The 20,353-nt window shown below is 42.5% G+C and overlaps 1 protein-coding gene across 1 annotated transcript; it reads left to right on the forward strand.

Moving 5' to 3' along the window:
* Nucleotides 1-1,782: 1,782 nt before the first annotated feature.
* Nucleotides 1,783-10,022, forward strand: LOC308144887 (uncharacterized protein). Its single transcript, XM_080516145.1, has 8 exons — nt 1,783-2,447; nt 2,906-3,030; nt 3,784-3,883; nt 3,973-5,137; nt 7,046-7,422; nt 7,504-7,646; nt 8,590-8,695; nt 8,834-10,022. Exons 1-8 carry the CDS (start codon nt 2,180-2,182, stop codon nt 9,913-9,915), a joined length of 3,366 nt encoding a protein of 1,121 aa, XP_080372271.1. The 5' UTR covers nt 1,783-2,179; the 3' UTR covers nt 9,916-10,022.
* The last annotated feature ends 10,331 nt before the right edge of the window (nt 10,023-20,353 follow it).

Here is a 20,353-nt window from a genome sequence, read left to right on the forward strand (position 1 = left end):
GTCTTGGTGACAAACTTTCTACTGGTGATGTTCATCTCATACTTTGCTTTAACTATTCTGTAAGCAAAGACTGTATTTAAATTGTTTGAAATGAAAAAAATAAAAGATACCATTTTCCAAGAGTTCTATATTGAACTTTTGACTGTGTTGCCTGTAGTGCCATTGAAGAAAAGTATAGTCTTTACACATTCATGTTTGTCGATCTCACGCTCCATCTTTCCCCCACTCGTTGTATCGGTCCGTCGTGGTGAAGAAGGAGCTGAGCCAAAAAGCGAAGCTCTCGATTTACCGGTCGATCTTCGTTCCTACCCTCACCTATGGTCATGAACTATGGGTCATGGCCGAAAGAACGAGATCCCGGATACAAGCGGCTGAAATGAGCTTCCTCCGTAGGGTGGCTGGGCGTACCCTTAGAGATAGGGTGAGGAGCTCAGTCACCAGGGAGGAGCTCGGAGTAGAGCCGCTGCTCCTCCACATCGAGAGGAGCCAGCTGAGGTGGCTCGGGCATCTATTTCGGATGCCCCCCGGACGCCTCCCGAGGGAGGTGTTTCGGGCATGTCCCTCCGGTAGGAGGCCTCGGGGCAGACCCAGGACACGCTGGAGGGACTATGTCTCTCGGCTGGCCTGGGAACGCCTTGGGGTGCCACCGGAGGAGCTGGAGGAAGTGTCTGGGGCGAGGGAAGTCTGGGCTACTCTGCTCAGACTGCTGCCTCCGCGACCCGGCCCCGGATAAAGCGGTAGCCAATGGATGGATGGATGGACATTCATGTTTACACAATATTACACCTGAACTTCAATCTCTGCACAGGCCGCTTGTGTCAACGTGTCCAGGCCAACATCTTACTTCTTGTTAATAAAGCTTTGAATGATCTCGGGCATGAATACATCGCAAATTTACTAGTAGAATATGAAACATCCAGACTTATGAGGTCCTCAGCAAGATGTTTACTTAGACCCTGTTTACACAACAACCTTCTCAAGTGAGAAACATTTTAGGGTTTCCGTTTCAGAAAAAATTCTTGGTAACACATTGTTTTGGAAATGATGTCCATATCCACGGAAATGGCAGAAACACTGAAAACAACATAGTTAGCATATTGGGCCAGTAGTGGGTTCTGTTGGTTGTTTTTGTAATGAAACGCCACACTAGCGCAGAGAACAATGTGCTGTAGACATTAACAATGGATGTACACACACAGATATTTGTACAGACATACAACGGGCGACGTGGGATTGTTATTACAGTGACTATCAGCTATAAAACTACCACCTGGAGAATATGGACTTGAAGTCATGAGACAAATGTTATTGTCTATCTACTTGCACATTAGCAGAGGAACTATTCACTACGGCCATGATGCACATGCTGAAGTACCATTGTTGTGTAAACGGACACCCAAGTGTCCCCCTGAGTGTTTCCAAGAGTCAGAAGCAAACAAGATCAAGCAGCTTTTAGTTGCTTTGCTCCTCACCTGTGGAACACAGTTCCTGCAAACACACTCACTTCTTTTAAATCAGACCTTAAAACATTATTCTTGGCTCAGACATTCCATTAAACAATAGAGTTTAATTCACTATCTTTATCTAAATATTCATTTTATTTAGTCCCCTTTTTTATGCTTTTCTTCATCGCCTTATTCCTAAAATTTCTTGTAAATCACTTCTATTCTATTCTATTCTATTCTGTTGTCTTGCTTTGTGGAAAATCAAAACCTATTAAGATTGTCCCATACCGCGACCCGTACTCCCACCACCGGAAGTGCGGTTGTTTACGGAATCGAGACGAACGGTTAACAACTGCAGAAAAAAGTCCAGAAAATCCGTGTAATCACGTTCGTTACTAGGTTAATCTTTCTCTAAGTGTGATGTATAAGTGTAAGACATACCGCTAGTAACGTTTCCGGTGACTGTTTGTTAAATTTCGGTCGAAATCTTAAACAATAGTGCAGAAGCTAAATAGTTAGCTAACGTTGGGGAACACAAGTGACGGAACAGCTCGTTTAAAATCAAATTAACGTTGTAAAAGTGAGTAAATTTACATTATGGGCTTCTAATCTGCAGTCAGTTTGACGTAAAGTAGACAGAACGCTGGCTTTAGAGCGCTCTAAAGTAACGTTGATCACATCGGGCTCAGAAGTGCCGCTTGTCTTCAGATCCCTCCTCACATTCTCGGGGAACCATGTCCGAGTCCGTGGCTACCTTCCAGTCCCAGCTCTCCTGTGTCATGGAGACCGTCTTCAAGGCTGCCATGTACGAGATCACCCGGCTGGTGGAGGACAGCTTCCTGGAGGAGGTGACCCGTTGCAAGGAGCAGGTGGAGTCCATGAAGAGGAGGCTGAAGTGGTCCGAGAGCCGCCGCAGAGAGAAGGAGGCAGCCGGCCGGAGGGGAGGGCGGTGTGTAGACTGTGGAAGAGTGGAGATGACTGAGGACAAGCAGGTAGCCACAGGTGAGTGTCATCCTTGAACATCTAAGAAACAGGGCAGTTTCCCATCCTCGTATTTTTTTCTGGCAAATGGGTGAATATCATCCTCAAATATCTGAGAAACAGGTGAGTTTGTGGGAGGGTGGAGATGACAAAGGGCAAGGTGGGGAGCTCAAACCTGAAACCTCAAGGTCGGGGGATGATTTGAGCTGCCTGTAGCTGATTGATGATTTTGTCCAGGCTTATTGATCACTAACTGTTAGGTAAGAAACAGTCAGTGAGGTTTGAATGGGTCACCTCAGGTCATATCTGAAGTTAAACAACAGGACATGGCGTCCTCACAGTGTCGACTCTGTAAACCTTTTAAAATATTTGAAGGGGAAGTTTGAATTAAGACACTGGGTTAAAGGAGGAACAGACTTGTTCTTCATTTTATTTAATGAACAGTTAAATAGTTAACATTCACTGTTTTTTTCTAACAGAGAAAAGTCTGAAACAAGAGAGCGGACAGGAAGAAGAGGTACAGTGTTCCCAGGATGAGGAGCCGCTAAGTGATGACATGGAAGAGTCCAAACCAGATGTCCAAACGCCCACAAATGCAGCAGAGGTAGGGCGGATGGCATCTTCGCTGCTGGATTATTAGGAGGAGGGCAACATTTCTTCTATATGCGGTGTGCTTTCTTAACCAAAACCTCAACGTTTGTATTTATTCTAAAGGGGCAATTACAAAGAATTATTGCTTAACAAAATGACAATTATTTAAATCCCAAGCTTGTTACACGATATCCATCCACCACATTTAAGTGGCATCACGAAGGACATTCGGCATAAAGCTTATCAACGTGGATGATGCACTGTGACAATGAAGAAAAGAGTGATCAAGAATAATACTTTTAAGTCATATCTGTGATTGACAGGAAGTTAATGGCGGATTGACGCGGTTCATTTTTATATGAATCGGCTAACTTTTTATTAGAGCATCAGTTAAGTCAGCATTACAAGTTGGCCGGTCTGCTGAAAATCAATAAATAGTTAGTTTTTCCAAACTCTGCTGAGAAATCGGCGCTTGGACTCTTTTTTTTTTTTTTTTATTCCCCCAGGTGATAAGACGTCTTTATGACTGCCAAATAAGGGCCGGTCAGATGACCAGCAATCTTTGTTAAAATAAAGACCTTTCTGCCCGATCCAAAGCCTGACCTGCACAATACACTCACTCTGTGTTTGTAACCGCTTCTTGGTGAAAGTGTGGAGTAAATTTGTGTGTATTTATCCAGAATCTGAGCGAGTAGAAGCTTGTATATGATGGACTTTTGTGGGAACAGGACGAGCCAGGGTCAGTTTCGTTCTTTCTGTGTTCCAGTCACCAGATCTGCACGATGAGAAGCTTGATGGGCTGCTGAAGGAGGAAGCTCTTCGAGAAGAAATCAACGAGCCACACGACTGGGATGTTGGTTTAGATGGTTAGTCTCTTTCTACAACATATGAAACTGTCAGAAAAAAAAACAACAACATACAATTATAATCTCCTGAAACTCTTCTCATCTCTCAGAAACGGAGGCGTCGGGGGTGCCGGGTCCCAGCAAACGTTTCAGTGACCAAAAGATCCCAAAGTGCCACGTGAACTGGGAGAGCGGCTTCGACCAGAGGCCAGAATCCAGCCAGGCGGGACACTCCGGGGACTCGTCCCAACCGCTTTTCCAAAGCCGCTACACAATGGAGGACCTGGACGGCTTTGACAAGACGGGCTATGCAGACGGGAACATGATCGACTTTGACGGGTTACAGGATTCACCGGCTCCCCTGGGTGATGCTCTGAGTTACGTGGGGCACTTCAATGAAGACGTAGACGCGCCGGAGAGCGCCGACAATCAAGTTTACCAAAAAGAATCCACACAGAATAGAAAAGGTGCGGCGGGTTCGCCCGCAGCTTCGCCCTCAAAGACTAACGTGGAAGCAGGTGGAGAGTTGAGCTGCTTACTCATTAACGAGGAAGGCTTTCTGCAGGACCCTAACGCCCTGTACCCTGCTCAGGCGTCTGCTGCCGACCCAGGAAACAGGCTGAGCGTCCGGGGTCAAGGCCTCCGAGTAGATCCACCAATGCACAGCACGGAAAGCATGTACGGTGCCTCGGATCTCTACACTGAGACCTTGAACCTGGGAGAGAGGCTGCAGCATCCATCAGCAGGCAGAAGCGGGAGGAGACACTCGTGTAACCAGTGCTCCATGTCGTTCCCCGACTCTGCTTCCCTCAAGGCCCACAAACAGACGCACAAAGCCACCTCGCAAGGGGCCGTGCACTCCTGCAACGAGTGTGGGAAGACCTTCACTCAGGCCTGCAACCTCAAGGTGCACCAGAGGATCCACTCAGGTCAAGGACTCCACCTCTGCAGCCACTGCGGCAAAGGTTTCCCCTCCTTCTCCCAGCTCAAATCGCACAAATGCGGTCAGACGGACGACAAGCCGTACTGCTGCAGTCTGTGCGGGAACAAGTTCAGCCGGCTGTGGAACCTCAAGCTGCACCGGAGGATTCACACGCAGGAGAAGCCTCACCAGTGCAACATGTGCGACAAGAGCTTCACCCGGGCAGACATCCTGAAGGTCCACCAGCGGACCCACACTGGGGAGCGGCCGTACTGCTGCAGCGTCTGCGGCCTCAGCTTCAAACGACTGGACCACCTGAAGTCGCACCGACGGAAACACACCGCAGACCTATAGTGCAGCAGAGGAAACCCAGCACAGTCCGTGATGTCGTAGGAGGCTGAATTTCAACTGTTTGTATTTATAAATCCATGGATGTTTTTTTTTTATTTAGGTGCATTTTTTGTGTCCCTCTTGTTATATTTCCTCTTTTAGTAAATTTGAAAATATAAGACAAAGATACCAGTTTTACATGTTTGATTACCTGAGTCTTATTTATATAAGATTAATGCTGCAGACTTTGTATGGGGAAAAAATCTGCAAAGTTAAAATAGTTCAGCAACAGTATTCTTGTGATTATATATTCAATTTCAAATAAAAGAGACTTTTAACAATTCCTTTTTATTGTTCTTGTAAATCGTCCATCGTTGATACAGCTTTACCCTTGAGACAGACAACTACACACTCATTTTCACAGAAACTGGTAGGTTATTCAATAGCTCGTGAAGCTTGTTTATTGTAAATGTGGGAGGTAAACGGAAGTACCTGGAGAAAATCATATACATACAACCTCACACATGAAGAAAGTGCAAACAGCACAAGAAGAGCATCAACCTGGAGACGTTTCTGCCAGTTGAGAAACACTCTACATCACCATGCAGGCTTAGAAATGATCAAAAAAGATTCTGAGAGCAAATCTTCAGAATTCATTCACCTTCACTCAATAAATTAGCATTACTTGATTTGTGCAACAAAATATGAATTAACATGTTTTTTTATGATAAAAGGGATATGATTTATTAGGATTGCTTCAGCACAAGAAAATGTTTAATAGATGCCATAAAATTCAATAAAAAAAAAATAGTGCAAATCAAAAGAGGTTTGTTAAAAAAATTTAACAATCTACTTCAGTCCATTTGTGGAGGTTTGAAAAGTATTGTTTCTCCTTGCAGACGGCAGAATCCAGGGTTTAATCCTGGGTCTAAGAGCAGGAGCTCTAATCTTACATTAGGCAAAGAGATACGTTTTGGACACAGAGGCAGAGAACTACTTTCACACACACACTTATGGGATAAACAATTAACCTAAAACGCTTGGGCATGCTTTTGGGCAATGGGAGGAGAAAATCCACACTCAGGAAAACAAGCAAACAACACCAAAAAACCTGGACTGGAGTCAAAGCCACATTATTTGTCATGTGATGTGAGAGATTAACCACTACATCAAGATGCAATTCATCCATTCATCGGTCCATCAATTCATCCAACCGTCTTCCTCACTGTGTTTGTCCTGTGTAGGGCCACTGGACCCTGGAGCCGATCCCAACCTGCTTTGGGTGAGCATGGGATACATCCTGGATGGATATCCGGTGCATCATAGGACAAACACGACCCACAAACACTCATGCAAGCTTTCACACATATATGATCTATTTCATAAAAAGACAAAACCAGACAACCTTTGTAGTTATAAACACAAACAATGTGAATAATAAATAATGTGAATAAAGTGCACATTCACTTGACAAGAGAAGTTATATAATAGGTTTAAGATGGCAAAAAACTTTAAGTGAAAAAAATATATATTTTAAAGAGTGCTTTATCCCGTCCTTCACCCTATGTGTGTGATGGAGCGAAATCACACGCTGTCTTTATTAAATCGCGTTTATTCTTCTTTGTCCTTCTGAGGCCACCGTACACACCACGTGTGACGTCATCAGCAAAAACAAGACTCCACGACGGAGCTATCTCGGATTATTGATGGAGGCGGATTAAAAGACCTTTCTTAAGCATTTAAAAGCAGAAAAGGGACACGTTACCATCCACCACAAAGTTATAATTGACTGGCATTTAACGCGCAACACATTGGGGAGTATCTTTTTTCCGTAGTGCGTGAATGTTTTGAGCTTCGGAGCGACGTTAGCCAGTTAGCCGAATGCTAATGTCAACAAACATCACGGCAGGTCTGGATTTTAAGGTTTAAAGTTGGATTAATGGCTCTGAGAGGCGGATCAACTGGCAGATCCAGATGATGGCGAGCAGAGAGCAGCAGCAAACCCCGGCGGAGCCCACCATGTCGGAGCTGGACTCCCTGGTCGTCTCCTTCCAGACGCAACTCTCGGACCTGATGGAGGCGGTGCTGAAGTCTGCCATGTTCCAGGTCTCCAGCCTGGTGGAGGACGTCTTCCTGCTGGAGGTGAAGCGCAGGAGCCAGGAGGCGGACTCCCTGAGGATGCGGCTGCAGTGGACCGAGACCAAGCTCAGTGAGGAGGGAGGGAGGGCGGGGAAGTGTGTGGACTGTGGGAGGGAAGCTGTGGAGCTGAGCACGGAGGCTGCAGAAAGATCCACAGAGCAGCAGGAAGGTGGGAACTGACATTTCAACATCAAACACACAGCTCTTTCCTCTGTCTCATGACCATATCTTTTTATTTCTGTTTTTACAGACATTCTGGGAGTGGGTGGTGTGAAAACAGAGGTTAATGCTGATGAAACCTGGATGTTAAGCTGCAGAGAAGAAGATGGAACAGATAGTCCTGAGGAGGATGAGCATCCTGCATCCATCCACATTGACGAAAGGGTATCTCACGTCAGTCACTTCACATCAAATAACATCAAAACAGGACTCTATCTGGCTCATATATTCGCTCTTGCATGATTGCATCAAGAATATATGAGATCCTTACACTTTTACGCAAGGTACCGGTACCGCTGTGTAAACAAACAGCGTTACTCTACATTGATTACTTTAGTTTTCTTGATGTATCACCACTGAAAATACAAGGGAACTTCAAAACGAAAATCACAACTACTTTTTCTGCCTCCACATTTCAACAAACTCTTTGTCAAGGGCTGTTTGCTGTAAAGGAAAGTGAAGAATATTACTAAAATACAGATATTAATCCATCCATCTTCTATCCTGCTTATCCTGTTCAGTTTCGCTGGGCGCCGGAGCGATTCCAGCCAACACACCTAGGGCCAATTTAGCTTCACCAGTTGACCTCACAGGCATGTCTTTTTGCACTGTGGGAGGAAGCCGGAGTACCCGGATGAAATCCACGCACACACGGGAAGAACATGCAAACTTCATACAGATATTTATTTTATTAAATGAATTAAGTTGCTCTATAAGGCAACAGCAAACAGTGTTGAAGTTTGATTTTTATATATATAGTGCCTGTATGATCAATTATTCAATTATTTTGAGTGTTTTCGTCTACGATTTGTTGGTCATCATGACACAAAATCTTTTTACAGCATCACATGCTTCTGCAAACATTTAAAGACCAAAACATTAACTGATTGAAAATGTATATATTTTCTTTTATGTATTCTACCAGATTGAGTTTTTTTCTTTTTTTCTTTTCTAAATTAGCCATGAGGATGAGGAATCGTGTAGATTTGTAAAAGTCACTTTTACATGTTTAACTCAGTTTGTTTGTTGTACTTGATTGTTTGTTTGTTGTACATGAGCACCCTATACTTATGTCATACAATTACTTTTCTCTTGATGTGATGTTTCTCTTCTTCAGCTGAGTGAAAATGAGGACGTGCTTCCAGTTGTGGACATGAAGGAGGAAGGACTCGATAAGCCGTCTTGTTCAGTTCTTCTGGGACGATGGAGCGATTCTCTAGACGGTGTGTAACCAGTTTCGATCAACATGCGTTGTGTAATTTGTGAGAAAAAAAAAGAAAAGTGAATTAGTCATTTTTCAGAGTAAATCAGGGCTGAAAAATGTTTTTAACATGAGAATCTTTTGATTATGATTTTTTTAGATGAACCAGAATCCGAAATGGACAAAACTCCTGAGATAGAAGAAGCACAATCAAGACACACTGAAGACAATAATGACAGCTTATTGATGAATGCCATTAACCAGGACCTGCAGACTCGATCCATGTTCGGATTCTCGGATGAGCAGCAGGAGAAAACCTCGGACTCTGCGGAGATGAACTCCGGCTGGACGGGGCTGACGGTCTCGGCATGCGCGCTGCAGCACAATCGAACGAAAGGTGGTCAGAAACGCGTGCTACACGAGGCGTCGGACTCCGTCCAGGCCAGGTCGGACCGAGATCCAATCTGCTCTGGATCTCCCACAGCGAGGCTGCAGCACGGCGATGCATCGGGCGTCACCGTCAAGGAGGAAGTTCTCATAGATTCTGATGGCTGTGAGGAAAACGAGGACACAGAAAGCGAAAGAAAAGCCAGCGCGGCCTCGGTCTCGGTGAAGCAGCACAGGTTGAGTTCAGAAACACGCAGGCCGATGTACCACCGGACCACGGTGCAGGAGGTGATGAAGCTGCACTCCAAAGTGGGTGCAGGCCTCCGCCTGCAGGCGGCGCTGCAGCACCTGCATCGCCCGGTGAAAAAACACCCTCACACGCTCTCGACCGGCTCGTCTGCGGCGCTGTCCGCGACTCAGACCGTTAACCTGCACGGCCGCGTTCCCTCCACGTCCAAAGCTGCTCCCCCGCCGTCCCTGGCGGCGCAGCGAGCCCAGACGTCGCAGCTCCACCGAGCCGGAGCGCCGTGGATCAGCATCAAGGCCCAACACCAGTCTGCGCGCCCCGCGCCCCACCCCGACTCCCCCGCCGGCCCGAGGCACCTGCTGCGCTGCGGCCAGTGCGGGAAGTGCTTCCCCCACCCCAGCAACCTGAAAGCCCACCTGCAGACGCACACCGGCGAGCGGCCCTTCTGCTGCTCGCTCTGCGGCCGCAGCTTCACCAAGCTCAGCAACCTGAAAGCCCACCGGCGCGTCCACACCGGAGAGAGACCCTACTGCTGCCTGGCCTGCGGAAAACGCTTCACGCAGAAATGTAACCTGAAGCGTCATCAGAGGATCCACCTGGACGTATGATGAGCACAGCACAGCTCCAGTGTGTTTCTGTCACGGCGTCACACACTCCAAGACTGCTTTGATGTACTTGTGTTGTCGAAAATTCTGTGCATTCCGGGAGGGCTCACCGAGTGACTTTTAATGTTATTAGAGCATCTTATGATGTGTACAGTTTAATGTGTCATGCACAAAGAGTCAGTGGTGTTTTTAACCAATAAATGACTGTTCTGTGAGTAACCTTCTCCTGTTACTATTGCATGTATGACTATGTTACTGCTGCAGCAACACATCATCACTAGGGTAAAACTCCCATCTCATTAAGGTCTTATCCTAGTTTACGTCACACAATCCAACACAAGGTCAAGCAAACGTTTGCTCTTTTACATTATTTGCAGCGTATCTTTAAACACAAACGCCTCAATGTTGGATCGCCTGCTGTTTTTATCAAGAGTGCTCTTTTAGAATTTTTATCTTGCGACTGTGTTCTTCAAACAATGTTGAAATTACTTGAGAAATTAAAATCTATGACAAATCTCAAGTTGGAGACAGATTAAAATCGGTCACAAAAACGTTTTTCTAAGTTGACGCCACCATATTGTTATGAATTTGACCATTTTAGCCCAGCTGATCACCGAACCATTCTCATTTGTAATCTATTCATCAACAGTACTTCTTTCCTGGACACTGCATGGGTGTCCTGTCTGGACGTCATGTGGACGTCCAACAAAACCTCTGGATGAGGTCAAAATGAATGGACAAAAGGAAAAAAATTAAACATTTCGATCCAACCTTGAATCAAACTCATACCATGTGCATGTTATGCAAGACTTCTTTCGAATAAACCAACAGACATTTTATTTAATTAGAATTATTTTCCTTAGTTATTGGGCCCATATGTATTGCACTGTAGAAGTGAAAGTGAAAGTGTCTCATTGTGGATTTAGAATCTCCAATTAAGCCAACAAGCATGTTTTGTAGACTGTGGGAGAAGCCGGAGCACCTGGAGAGAACCCACACAGGCACATGCAAACTCCACACTGAATCTTACTATGAGGTGACAGTGCTCATCACTGTACCACTGTGCCGGCCACTTTACCACCCTACAAACATCAGATGCTGTAATTACAAGACTTTACGCTCTATAATGATCAAACTGTTGTCAAAGGGCAGATCTTGCAAAAAAAAAAAAAAAAAAAAACATTCATCAAATAGGGATGAGATGGGGTGAAAATTCTTTCAACCTTAAACGTTCAGACTTTCTGCAGTACTGCCATATCTTTAACGGACACATGGTGTCAGCCTTTCACTGCGGTCCCCTTGGTCAGCTACGTATCAGAAGATGTCTGGTTCTGCTTCTTGGCTTTTTAATGCATTAATGGGATGAAAACGCCCTGAAGAAAAAGCACTCCATTAGAGTAACAATCTGTGTTAACCAGTGACTGTTTCCGTCCAACTGAGTCAATCTGGTTTCTGTGTGTGTGTGTGTGTGTGTGTGTGTGTGTGTGTGTGTGTGTGTGTGTGTGTGTGTGTGTGTGTGTGTGTGTGTGTGTGTGTGTGTGTGTCTCACACTCAGGATTAAGCTCCATGTGTTGTATCTGTAGAGAGAGTCAGAGCAGCAGCGTGCAGGTGGTACAGCCGATAACATTTTAATCTTATTTCCAAGGTGAGGAAAGAGCTAGCAGACGCTATATTCTGTGTGTGTGTGTGTGTGTGTGTGTGTATGTGTGTGTGTGTGTGTGTGTGTGTGTGTGTGTGTGTGTGTGTGTGTGTGTGTGTGTGTGTGTGTGTGTGTGTGTGTGTGTGTGCGTGTGTGCGTGTGTGCGTGTGTGTGAGGGGAAGCCAGATATATCTGGATAAAAGCATTGCTTCTGTTCTCGATTATATCGTCCCTTTTTGGTGTTTGAACCCAATAACAAGAGAAGTTATCTATGGAGAGCAATGGTGAAATAGATACTTGGCAGAATCAGCAGTGAGCATAATGGATCGAGGCACGAGGTGGGAAACGAGTCCGTCTCCTCGGCGGGATGTGTGGGAGTGCTCAGGATTTCTGAACATATTCTCGTGTGCTGGCCGTCGTCATGCAGTATCTTGTGCTTTTACAAATCCAGCCTGACTGGAATCAGCTTTTCTCTCGTTAATTGACCAGCCAGGCTGTATGCTGATGATGCACACTTAAAAGTTTCTGGCGCATACTCTGTCAAGGTTCCTCGCTTTGGACATCCTTTACCATTCTTTGTACTTACTTTCGCTCTCTCGCCGCGTCCTTCTGTGGATTGTAAGCCCCGCTAAGCCGGTGGCATTATAAAGTATGGGAGACTGTGTTTTTGTGTAGAGGCTTTTTTTGACTTCTCCTTTTGCAGTCTCAAGAAGCCACTTCAAACTGAAATGTTGTTGCACTGGATTAGGTCGAGTTACCCAAAATACATATTTTTATAAATCTTGACAGTGTGAATTTCATCCTTAATAACTGAAACACTGAGTAAATATAGTGCTTATAATTAATAAAATATGCATTTAAGCAAGAAGTCAAAGCTACAAGCAATTACTTATTGTTACAATTGAACATGTTCGGAAACTTTACAGACCCAATTAAATTAATACAATATTCCCAATTTCTTGCATGTATTTATTTTTCAAGATGATTGCTCATTTAATTTTTTACGCTGTAGCAATAAAAAAATATATTTTAAGTTCTAATTCTCTGGACAAAACTGGGAAAACAACAAGCCAAATGTTATGAAATTGTAATGGAAATCTATAGCTGATATGCAATATCATGATGCTAAAAGGTGTTCAATATATTCCAGAAAAAAAAAAAGCTTCTCGTTCTCCCTCTCAGACATGTCTTCCACTCTGTTCATGTAATACTTGTTTATCCTGCAACCCCCCCGGAGCATTGTTCCACAATCAGACCTTGCTTTAGCTTTGTCTTCAGGTCTCCCACTGTTTTTAATATGTTCAAAATTGTAACGCGCAAAAGAAACTCCTACTGCCTGGTGTATTTCAGCCACTGCCTTTCATTACCTTGAGCCCATTAACGTCTCCCTGAGCTTGAGGAAGACAATGGAAAATGAAACAAGCAGACGTGGAAGGAAGCAGACTGAAGGAAAGAGCCAGAAATTCATTTAGTCACAATTTTCATCTTAAATATATTGAATAAAATACAACCTCATGGGGTTTTTTTTGTGTTCTTTTTTTTTTTTATTTCACAGAGCAAGAATAGTTTTAGCAGTACTTGACTGGACTTAATGATGTGTTTTTCTACTTGAATTGATGGCAATACTCTTAAAGTACAATTTTTTTTCTTTCTTTTCTAAATCAAATCATTTCAATATTATATGCAGTGCTTAACAGGCTGCAGAGTGCACTGAAGAAGATTTATGTCAAGGCTAGCACGCCTTGTTCGAAACACCTTCATATTTCATAAAAGCAGCTCCGGCAAGAAGAGAATGAACTTTGATGTGTTTTTCATTCCCACTTTTATTCCCGTTTGTCGTAAGTCCACTAAGTCCATTAACAGAGGGGGTCTTAAGTCCTTGAGCTTCACCTTGGTTTTCATTGTGTGCATATGAATAAGTGCAGCGCGGCTTCGTCTGCTTGGCGTCACACACTGAGAACGGCGCACGTCTTCACAAACATCTGGAGGCAGAACACTCTGGGAGCACGGAGCTCAGAGCCTTTCTGGGAGCTTTCACAGAGGCCGGATACTACGAGAGACGGCGGAGGCCATTCTTCTCCCACAGGATTTTAGATATTCTGACTGAACGTTCAAGGCTGCACAGCGCTGTCGTGAGACTATCTCCCATACGAGTTCTGTTTCAGCGCCCTTCTGCGTGGAGTTTGTGCGTCTTCCCTCTGTGGGCGAGTTGTTTTTCTACCACGGTCTGAAAACATGCAGTTGAAGAGAAAGGGTGAATGTAAAATTTTTCAAGTGAAAATGCATGCATTGTTTTTGATGTTTTTGTTTGAAAAAGGTTTTGTGTTTACACAGCAAATGTTTTGAAAATGATGGCAGTTTCCATGGAAATGGCAGAAATGCTGAGAAATATGTAGTTCGCATTTTGGGCTACTAGTGGGAGCTGCTGTTTGTTGAGGAATATGGATTGGCAGTCATGACACTCTCGAGGCAAACAATCTTATTATTGTCCATCTACTGAGTTTGTGAAGAACAACCATTTATGACTGTGTGGTGGAGCAGCATTTCAGAAAAGTTGCGTTTTCGCCTGTTTGGACAAAAAGTTGTGTTTTCAGTGGATCCCAGCACCCTAAACACTACGAAAGTTTTCCGTTTTCACTTTTGTCGTGCAAATGGGACCTAGATTTGTGTTTGTCTCACTGTATTTGTTCTGTGATGGATTTTATTTACAAACAAGCAAACACATTATTTTATATTCCTCCACCTGATCCAAAGCCAGTGTTATTCTGATTGATCCACTGTGGCTCAAATTGAATTTGAATTATTGACCAGACAATCGTAGCACTGCCTCTTTCCCTCAGCTATGTGTTATTGATTTCACCAGCCAGCTTTTATCCCACAAGAGCAAAAAGAAATCACTATGGCCATTAACCATGACGTTAATATCATTCAGATTTTGGCCCTCATCAATAACTGTAATTTGTATTCATAGATCCACAGATAATAACACCATGTGACACACTTCATAAATTATTAATGCTAGTCTCTGATTATTTGCTTAAGCCTCTTTCTCTTTTTTTTTTTTTTGTTCAAGGTCTTTTTCTATTTTGGCTAACACAAAAATAACACTAGGACAGATTTTCCATTATTTTCTTTTTCTTCCTCATCCCACCCCACCCCATCAGAGCAACTCATTCTCTCTTTATTTTAGCTTCCACTTTCTTCATATTTCATGAATATTATGCCCAGTGTGTTTTTTTCTCCACAAGATTCTTGTAAAGAACCAGGGATGGCACTTCTGGAGAGGACGCTGGCGTCATCTGTTTGCCACTTCCCCATCCACGATAGTTTTGATCGCGATTTTCAAGTTTGATTGCTCTTTGCAGCATTCCTCTTCCGCTGTAGTGAGGCACCTACCTACAGTCCAAGTTCAGCAACAACCGCCCCACGGCTTGAGGCTTTATAGATATAAAAATATAATCCACAATTATTTTCTTAACAATGATCTGGAGTTGATACTGAAAGTTAAACCTCATGGATACAGAAGAAGGTCACTTTGATTGTCCATTTAAAAACAAACATATTTATTTGTGGGGGTTTGTGAAAATGACGTCTTACAAGTGGTCAGAAAGTTTAAAAGCAAAACGTCTACCGATTCCAATGCATTTGACATGTCACTTGTAAAAGAAGCGATAGATTGTGTACTGGCATAGATAATCCTCTGGCTTCAGCCTCTTCCGTTAACCAACGAGTCAGGAAAGACCACACAGGACGCCATCACTGCGGACAGATAAAGCATGAACTGCTCTGTTGTCCCACAACGCAAAGTCTTACAAAAAAAGAAAGGCCAGCAAACACCACCGCATGCTACCACTAGGGAGAATGGCATTACTGCGTAATCTGCTCTATAGAGTATGCCGAGTTCCTCCATTGTGTGTTAAACTGGAACTGACTGAGTAAACCTCTCCAAGGGACACAAGGCAGGGTTTGTTTCAAGCTGTTTCTACTCGACAGAAAACCCACGAAGAAAAGGCAAAACAAGTCAAACAGTTGAAGTTTCTGCTGTGGGACGGAGGGTGAGGCTGTGAGCCTTTCGTAGACTCTGCCCACCTCTTGCAGGTGCTGGCACTCAATAATCAGTTTCCTCCTGCAACACAGCCCATCATTAGGAAACAAGTGAGCACAACATTGGATGAAAGAAATGAGAAAGCACAACTATCCATTTCTGTATCCTTAATAGATGTAAAATGTGAAATTTCCCCTCAGATCAACCTAAAACATGCAGGTGGCATGATAAATACTGCAAAATCATTGGTGTTGTGGGACGTCTCCTCTTTTTAACGCTCCTTTCATTGACTCCATAGACAAACTTCTGCTGGTAAAATATAAAGTATGCCATCTGTGCTGTCACTCGACACAAATAAGTACTTGTTTAGTCAGCGATCAGGCTGCTTGACGGTGGACATCATCACAGAAAAGGAATTTATTCCTTGTTGTCTGTTGTTTTCTGCTCACATACAGTATATGTGTTAGAGCAGGTTGGTGGGAGTCGCTCATACTGGTGGGGTTGACAATGTACGGTCATGCACATCTTTCATCTGTGTGTGTGTGTGTGTGTGTGTGTGTGTGTGTGTGTGTGTGTGTGTGTGTGTGTGTGTGTGATCATCGCTGTGCCGGGCTCTTTCCCCCTGCCAGTCTCACAGTTTGATGCTTGTTTGTCCTTCAAGTCTGGCAAAAGCTTCTGAAATCACAAAACCTGTCTTGCTGTGTGTGTAAAAGCACCTACAGCGGCCGGACAACAAAGAAACAGGAAAAATCAGCTTTCTACACCACACTGAAGCTGAAAGTCCAGCAGATTTTCCTCTCTGTTTACACGTGAATTAAGAATACAATACACCTGTGATTTTAACCCTTTGGACTGTGAACGAAGCTTCAATCTGAACATATAATTCCTATACATGAACATGAGAGGAGCTTTAATAAAGAGGTCTGACAAAGATCAGAGAGCATTGAGATTTCTTCAAATGAAAAGGAATGATCATGAATGTTTTTTTGTGGGTTTTCCACCTGCCTACATCCTTTTTCTTGTTTTTAGCCTGTGTGAGGACGATTGAGTCACAGTGAAAGTATTAAAGAAGCTGATGGTAACGTTTATCCTCCCTGAAGGTGCAGAAAGCAACGAATCAATAACAGCTTAATGGAAAGACTTCCTGTTTCCCATTTCAAATAAGAAGGGTCCTTCAAAAATGAAAGTTTTAAACAGAATCCATAGCCTTTTATATAAAGTTTAGAAAAGCACTGATACCACTTTTTAAAAGTACCTTTTAGCTACTTGCCGATACCGAGTACCGCAACAAGTACTGATTAAATGCCATGAAGTCTAATTCACACCCCGTATGCAAACGATACACGGAGGCTATGCGTTGTGTACCGTCCAGTGTCGGTATCAGTCCATTCTCCTATAAAGTCCAACCAGAATACATGTATTTTTATTAAAATAATTTAGTTTAAGACTCAAAACTGTGATACAAGTTCAATATGATCAAATATTTTGAATAGAATTTGCACTGTTTTAAGAAGTTTAATCAAGTGCTTGCTGGCTGTGTTTGTCTGTTCAATGAGCTGACATTTCGCTCCAGCATTAGCGTAATTTTTTTTTCTTTTTTCTTGTTTCTATCCTGCATGAGGACGATTTAGAGTTACAGTGAAAGAATTAAAGCAGCTCATGGTAACATTTATCCTCTCTGAAGCTGCAGAAAGTGACATATCAGTAGTGGTTTACTGGAAAGCCTTCATGTTTTCCATTTCAAATAGTGGAAAACTTTCAAAAAAGGAAGTTTACCTCAACCAGGTTACATGTTTCTTTATTGAAATAATTGAATTTCTTAAAACTATTCAACATGATCACAAATACTGGTTTTTAATGGAATTTGTTTCCTTTTAAGAAGTTTTGACATCTCTTTGCTCAATGAGTCAAATCATTAACAGCTTTTTTTTTTTTTTAATGTTTGAAAATAACTTGCACAGAACAATATAATTCAGTATGATATAATTTGTGCAATTTTTCAGTCTCGATATATTTTTGGAGCAGGTGCATTAATTTACCATTCAATCGACCCGTGTGTCTCTCTTGGAGTTCAAGCTAAAACGGAGGGATGAAACATAAAGTTGTTCGGCCAAAACTGGCCAACAAGAGGCTCCAATCCGGCCAAACCTCAAAGAAAATGGTAAACATTTCAAAGAAAACATTGATGTTTTAATGCAATTATTGTCACGGTCTACAAAGCTCTCATAATGCAACAGATTATTTTTTTTATTTTTAATATTTCACCGTATTTTGCATCAGACAGTTTCAATAAAATTGGCTTTATGCTGAGAACGTAGTCATTTTCTGTATAAAATTGTTTGCTTTTGTGAAAATACAGACATTTTCATCACGTATGCTCAACGAAGAAAAACTTCAAAGTTCAAATTTAAAGGTTATAATGACACTATTTTACAGCTCTGGGCCACTCGAGATGAAATCGGGCTGCATGTGACGCCTGAACTGAAATGTCCCAAGACAGCCCGTCTCGCACTCCTCATTCATTTGGCTTCTCCATCACACTCTTCTTTCTTTCTTCTGCCTTCGTCCTCATTTGATTCCTCCCTCTCACCCCCATTGACCCCCACCTCCCGCCTGCCTCCCCCCTCTGCGTGTTGAAACATGGTGTGTCGGTGTCAGAGGATCCAGGACATTGAAAAGTGCCATTTTGACTTGTCATCTCCTCTTGTTTGGCTGCAGGCACATCCCCACCCACTCTGTCGCCACTGTCATCACTGCAGCACTTTTATTATTCTCCTTAACTACTTTTTCTGTCTGCTTGTCAGGAAGATGGCGCTGGCATTTGCGTGTCACCAATTTGTTCCTCAAAATGCAGATTTTTAAGTATGTTATTAAACATATTCACACTTTAGGAGAAGACGTCAGTTTCTTTTGGGCCCCTTTTCTCTTTGTTGATGGTAATCATGGAGGATAAACGGCAGAGTTTTGAAGAAACTGCATTCAAGTTAAATTCAATGATCAAACTTTTTTGTACAAAAAAAAATTACAAAAAAAGCTACATTCAACTATCAAACTTGAACTTTTACTTCTTTTTTTGTAATTTTTTTTTTGAGAATAATATGTTCTGAGACAACATCAACTTTTGATGTTAGTATCATATGCTGGGCATACTATTACCAGAAACCACAATGATGCTGAGTTGTTACTTTTCCATAATTTGATAATGGAAAATAATTATATGACAATAATAAATGACGATAGTTACTCTCGGCTTGTTCTAAATTTTCTAACTGTGTTGTGTGAGACTGTAAGGCTCCGAGTACACAGTGTTTCAAGTTAAAACGCATACTTTATTGTGTTTTCATGTCAAAAGAGTAACTCGTTTACAAGGCAAAATTTTGAAAACAGCAAAGTTTCTGCCATGGCAGGGGGGCTGAAAATGATGTAGTTTATATGCCACGAGCTGGCACTGTTAGTTTTTATTATGAAACCACACACATGCAGAGAACAATATGCTATAAACATTAATAATGGGAGTACACAGACATTCTTATGGACAGACCACCAAGTTGGATTGTTATTATGGTGACTGTCAACTATAAAACGACAAAAGTGAAAAAAATAAGCGAATATGGACTGGGACTCATGACACTCTGGATGGAAACAGTCCTTGTCCATCTACTGAGCATGTGCAGAACAACTATTTACCACAGCCGGGGTGCTCATGCACAGTAGCAGTGAGTCATAAAAGTTGCCCCCCCCCCTCCCATTTCCATGACAACAGAGTTGGAGTGTTTTCTAAAAGTTGCACTTTCAGTGGCTCTGAGCACCATTGTTGTGTAAGATGGTCAATGAAGCTTCATGAAGCTTCATGAACCACTTTCTATATTTTCTGACTCCATCAGATAGATGCTGAAGGACTGGCAATGAAATATGTTTTCAAACATTTGTTGAACAGACACTGCCATCTAGTGGCCCCAGAAAATGAAGACAGTGGTTTATGGAGCTTCATTTGGTCGTCACTAGTAAATGGGCCCCGAAAATACGATGAAAGTTTTACTTTAAAAATGCCCTAAAATGTGCCTCTTACATGCGAAGGAGGCAGGACAGATTTCAGATTGTTGGGAGGTTTTTTTCCAGTAAACTCGACACTTCAAAAAATATTGTTGGCTGAAAACTATACAATTATGGAAAGTTTGTACTAGTAAATATATTGAGTTAACATGATTCATCCATGTTACTGTCACTTGATTACAAACATTGAGTCCAACATATTTTATAATTTAACATATTTAACCTAATTGGATCTGATTTAAGTTCTGTTGTAGTTGAATAGTTTGGCGAGATTTTATTTAGATAGTGACGAATACTTCACATTTATTTCTTATAACCATCTTGTGAGTCACAATCAAAAATTATATTTGTTCTTGTATATTAATTTATTAATTTAAACACAGAACATTGTGTTCCATGGAAAACGAAGTAAGTATTAGTTCTATCTGGGTCCGTTCTAACCCTTTCTCTTGATTTCTCATCAGAAATTAAACAGAAGAAGGCATGCTGGGAAATATTAGTATGTTTCTCCAATGAGTGAGAATAAACAAACAAACAAACAAACAAACAGATAAATAAACAAACAAACAAATACATACATACATACATACATACATACATACATACATACATACATACATACATACATACATACATACATACATACATACATACATACATACATAAATTGCTCCACTGGTTGTTTTCATCTTCATTAATAAACT

The sequence above is a fragment of the Blennius ocellaris genome, assembly GCF_963422515.1.
Source record: "Blennius ocellaris genome assembly, chromosome: 3".
Classification (NCBI taxonomy): domain Eukaryota; kingdom Metazoa; phylum Chordata; class Actinopteri; order Blenniiformes; family Blenniidae; genus Blennius; species Blennius ocellaris.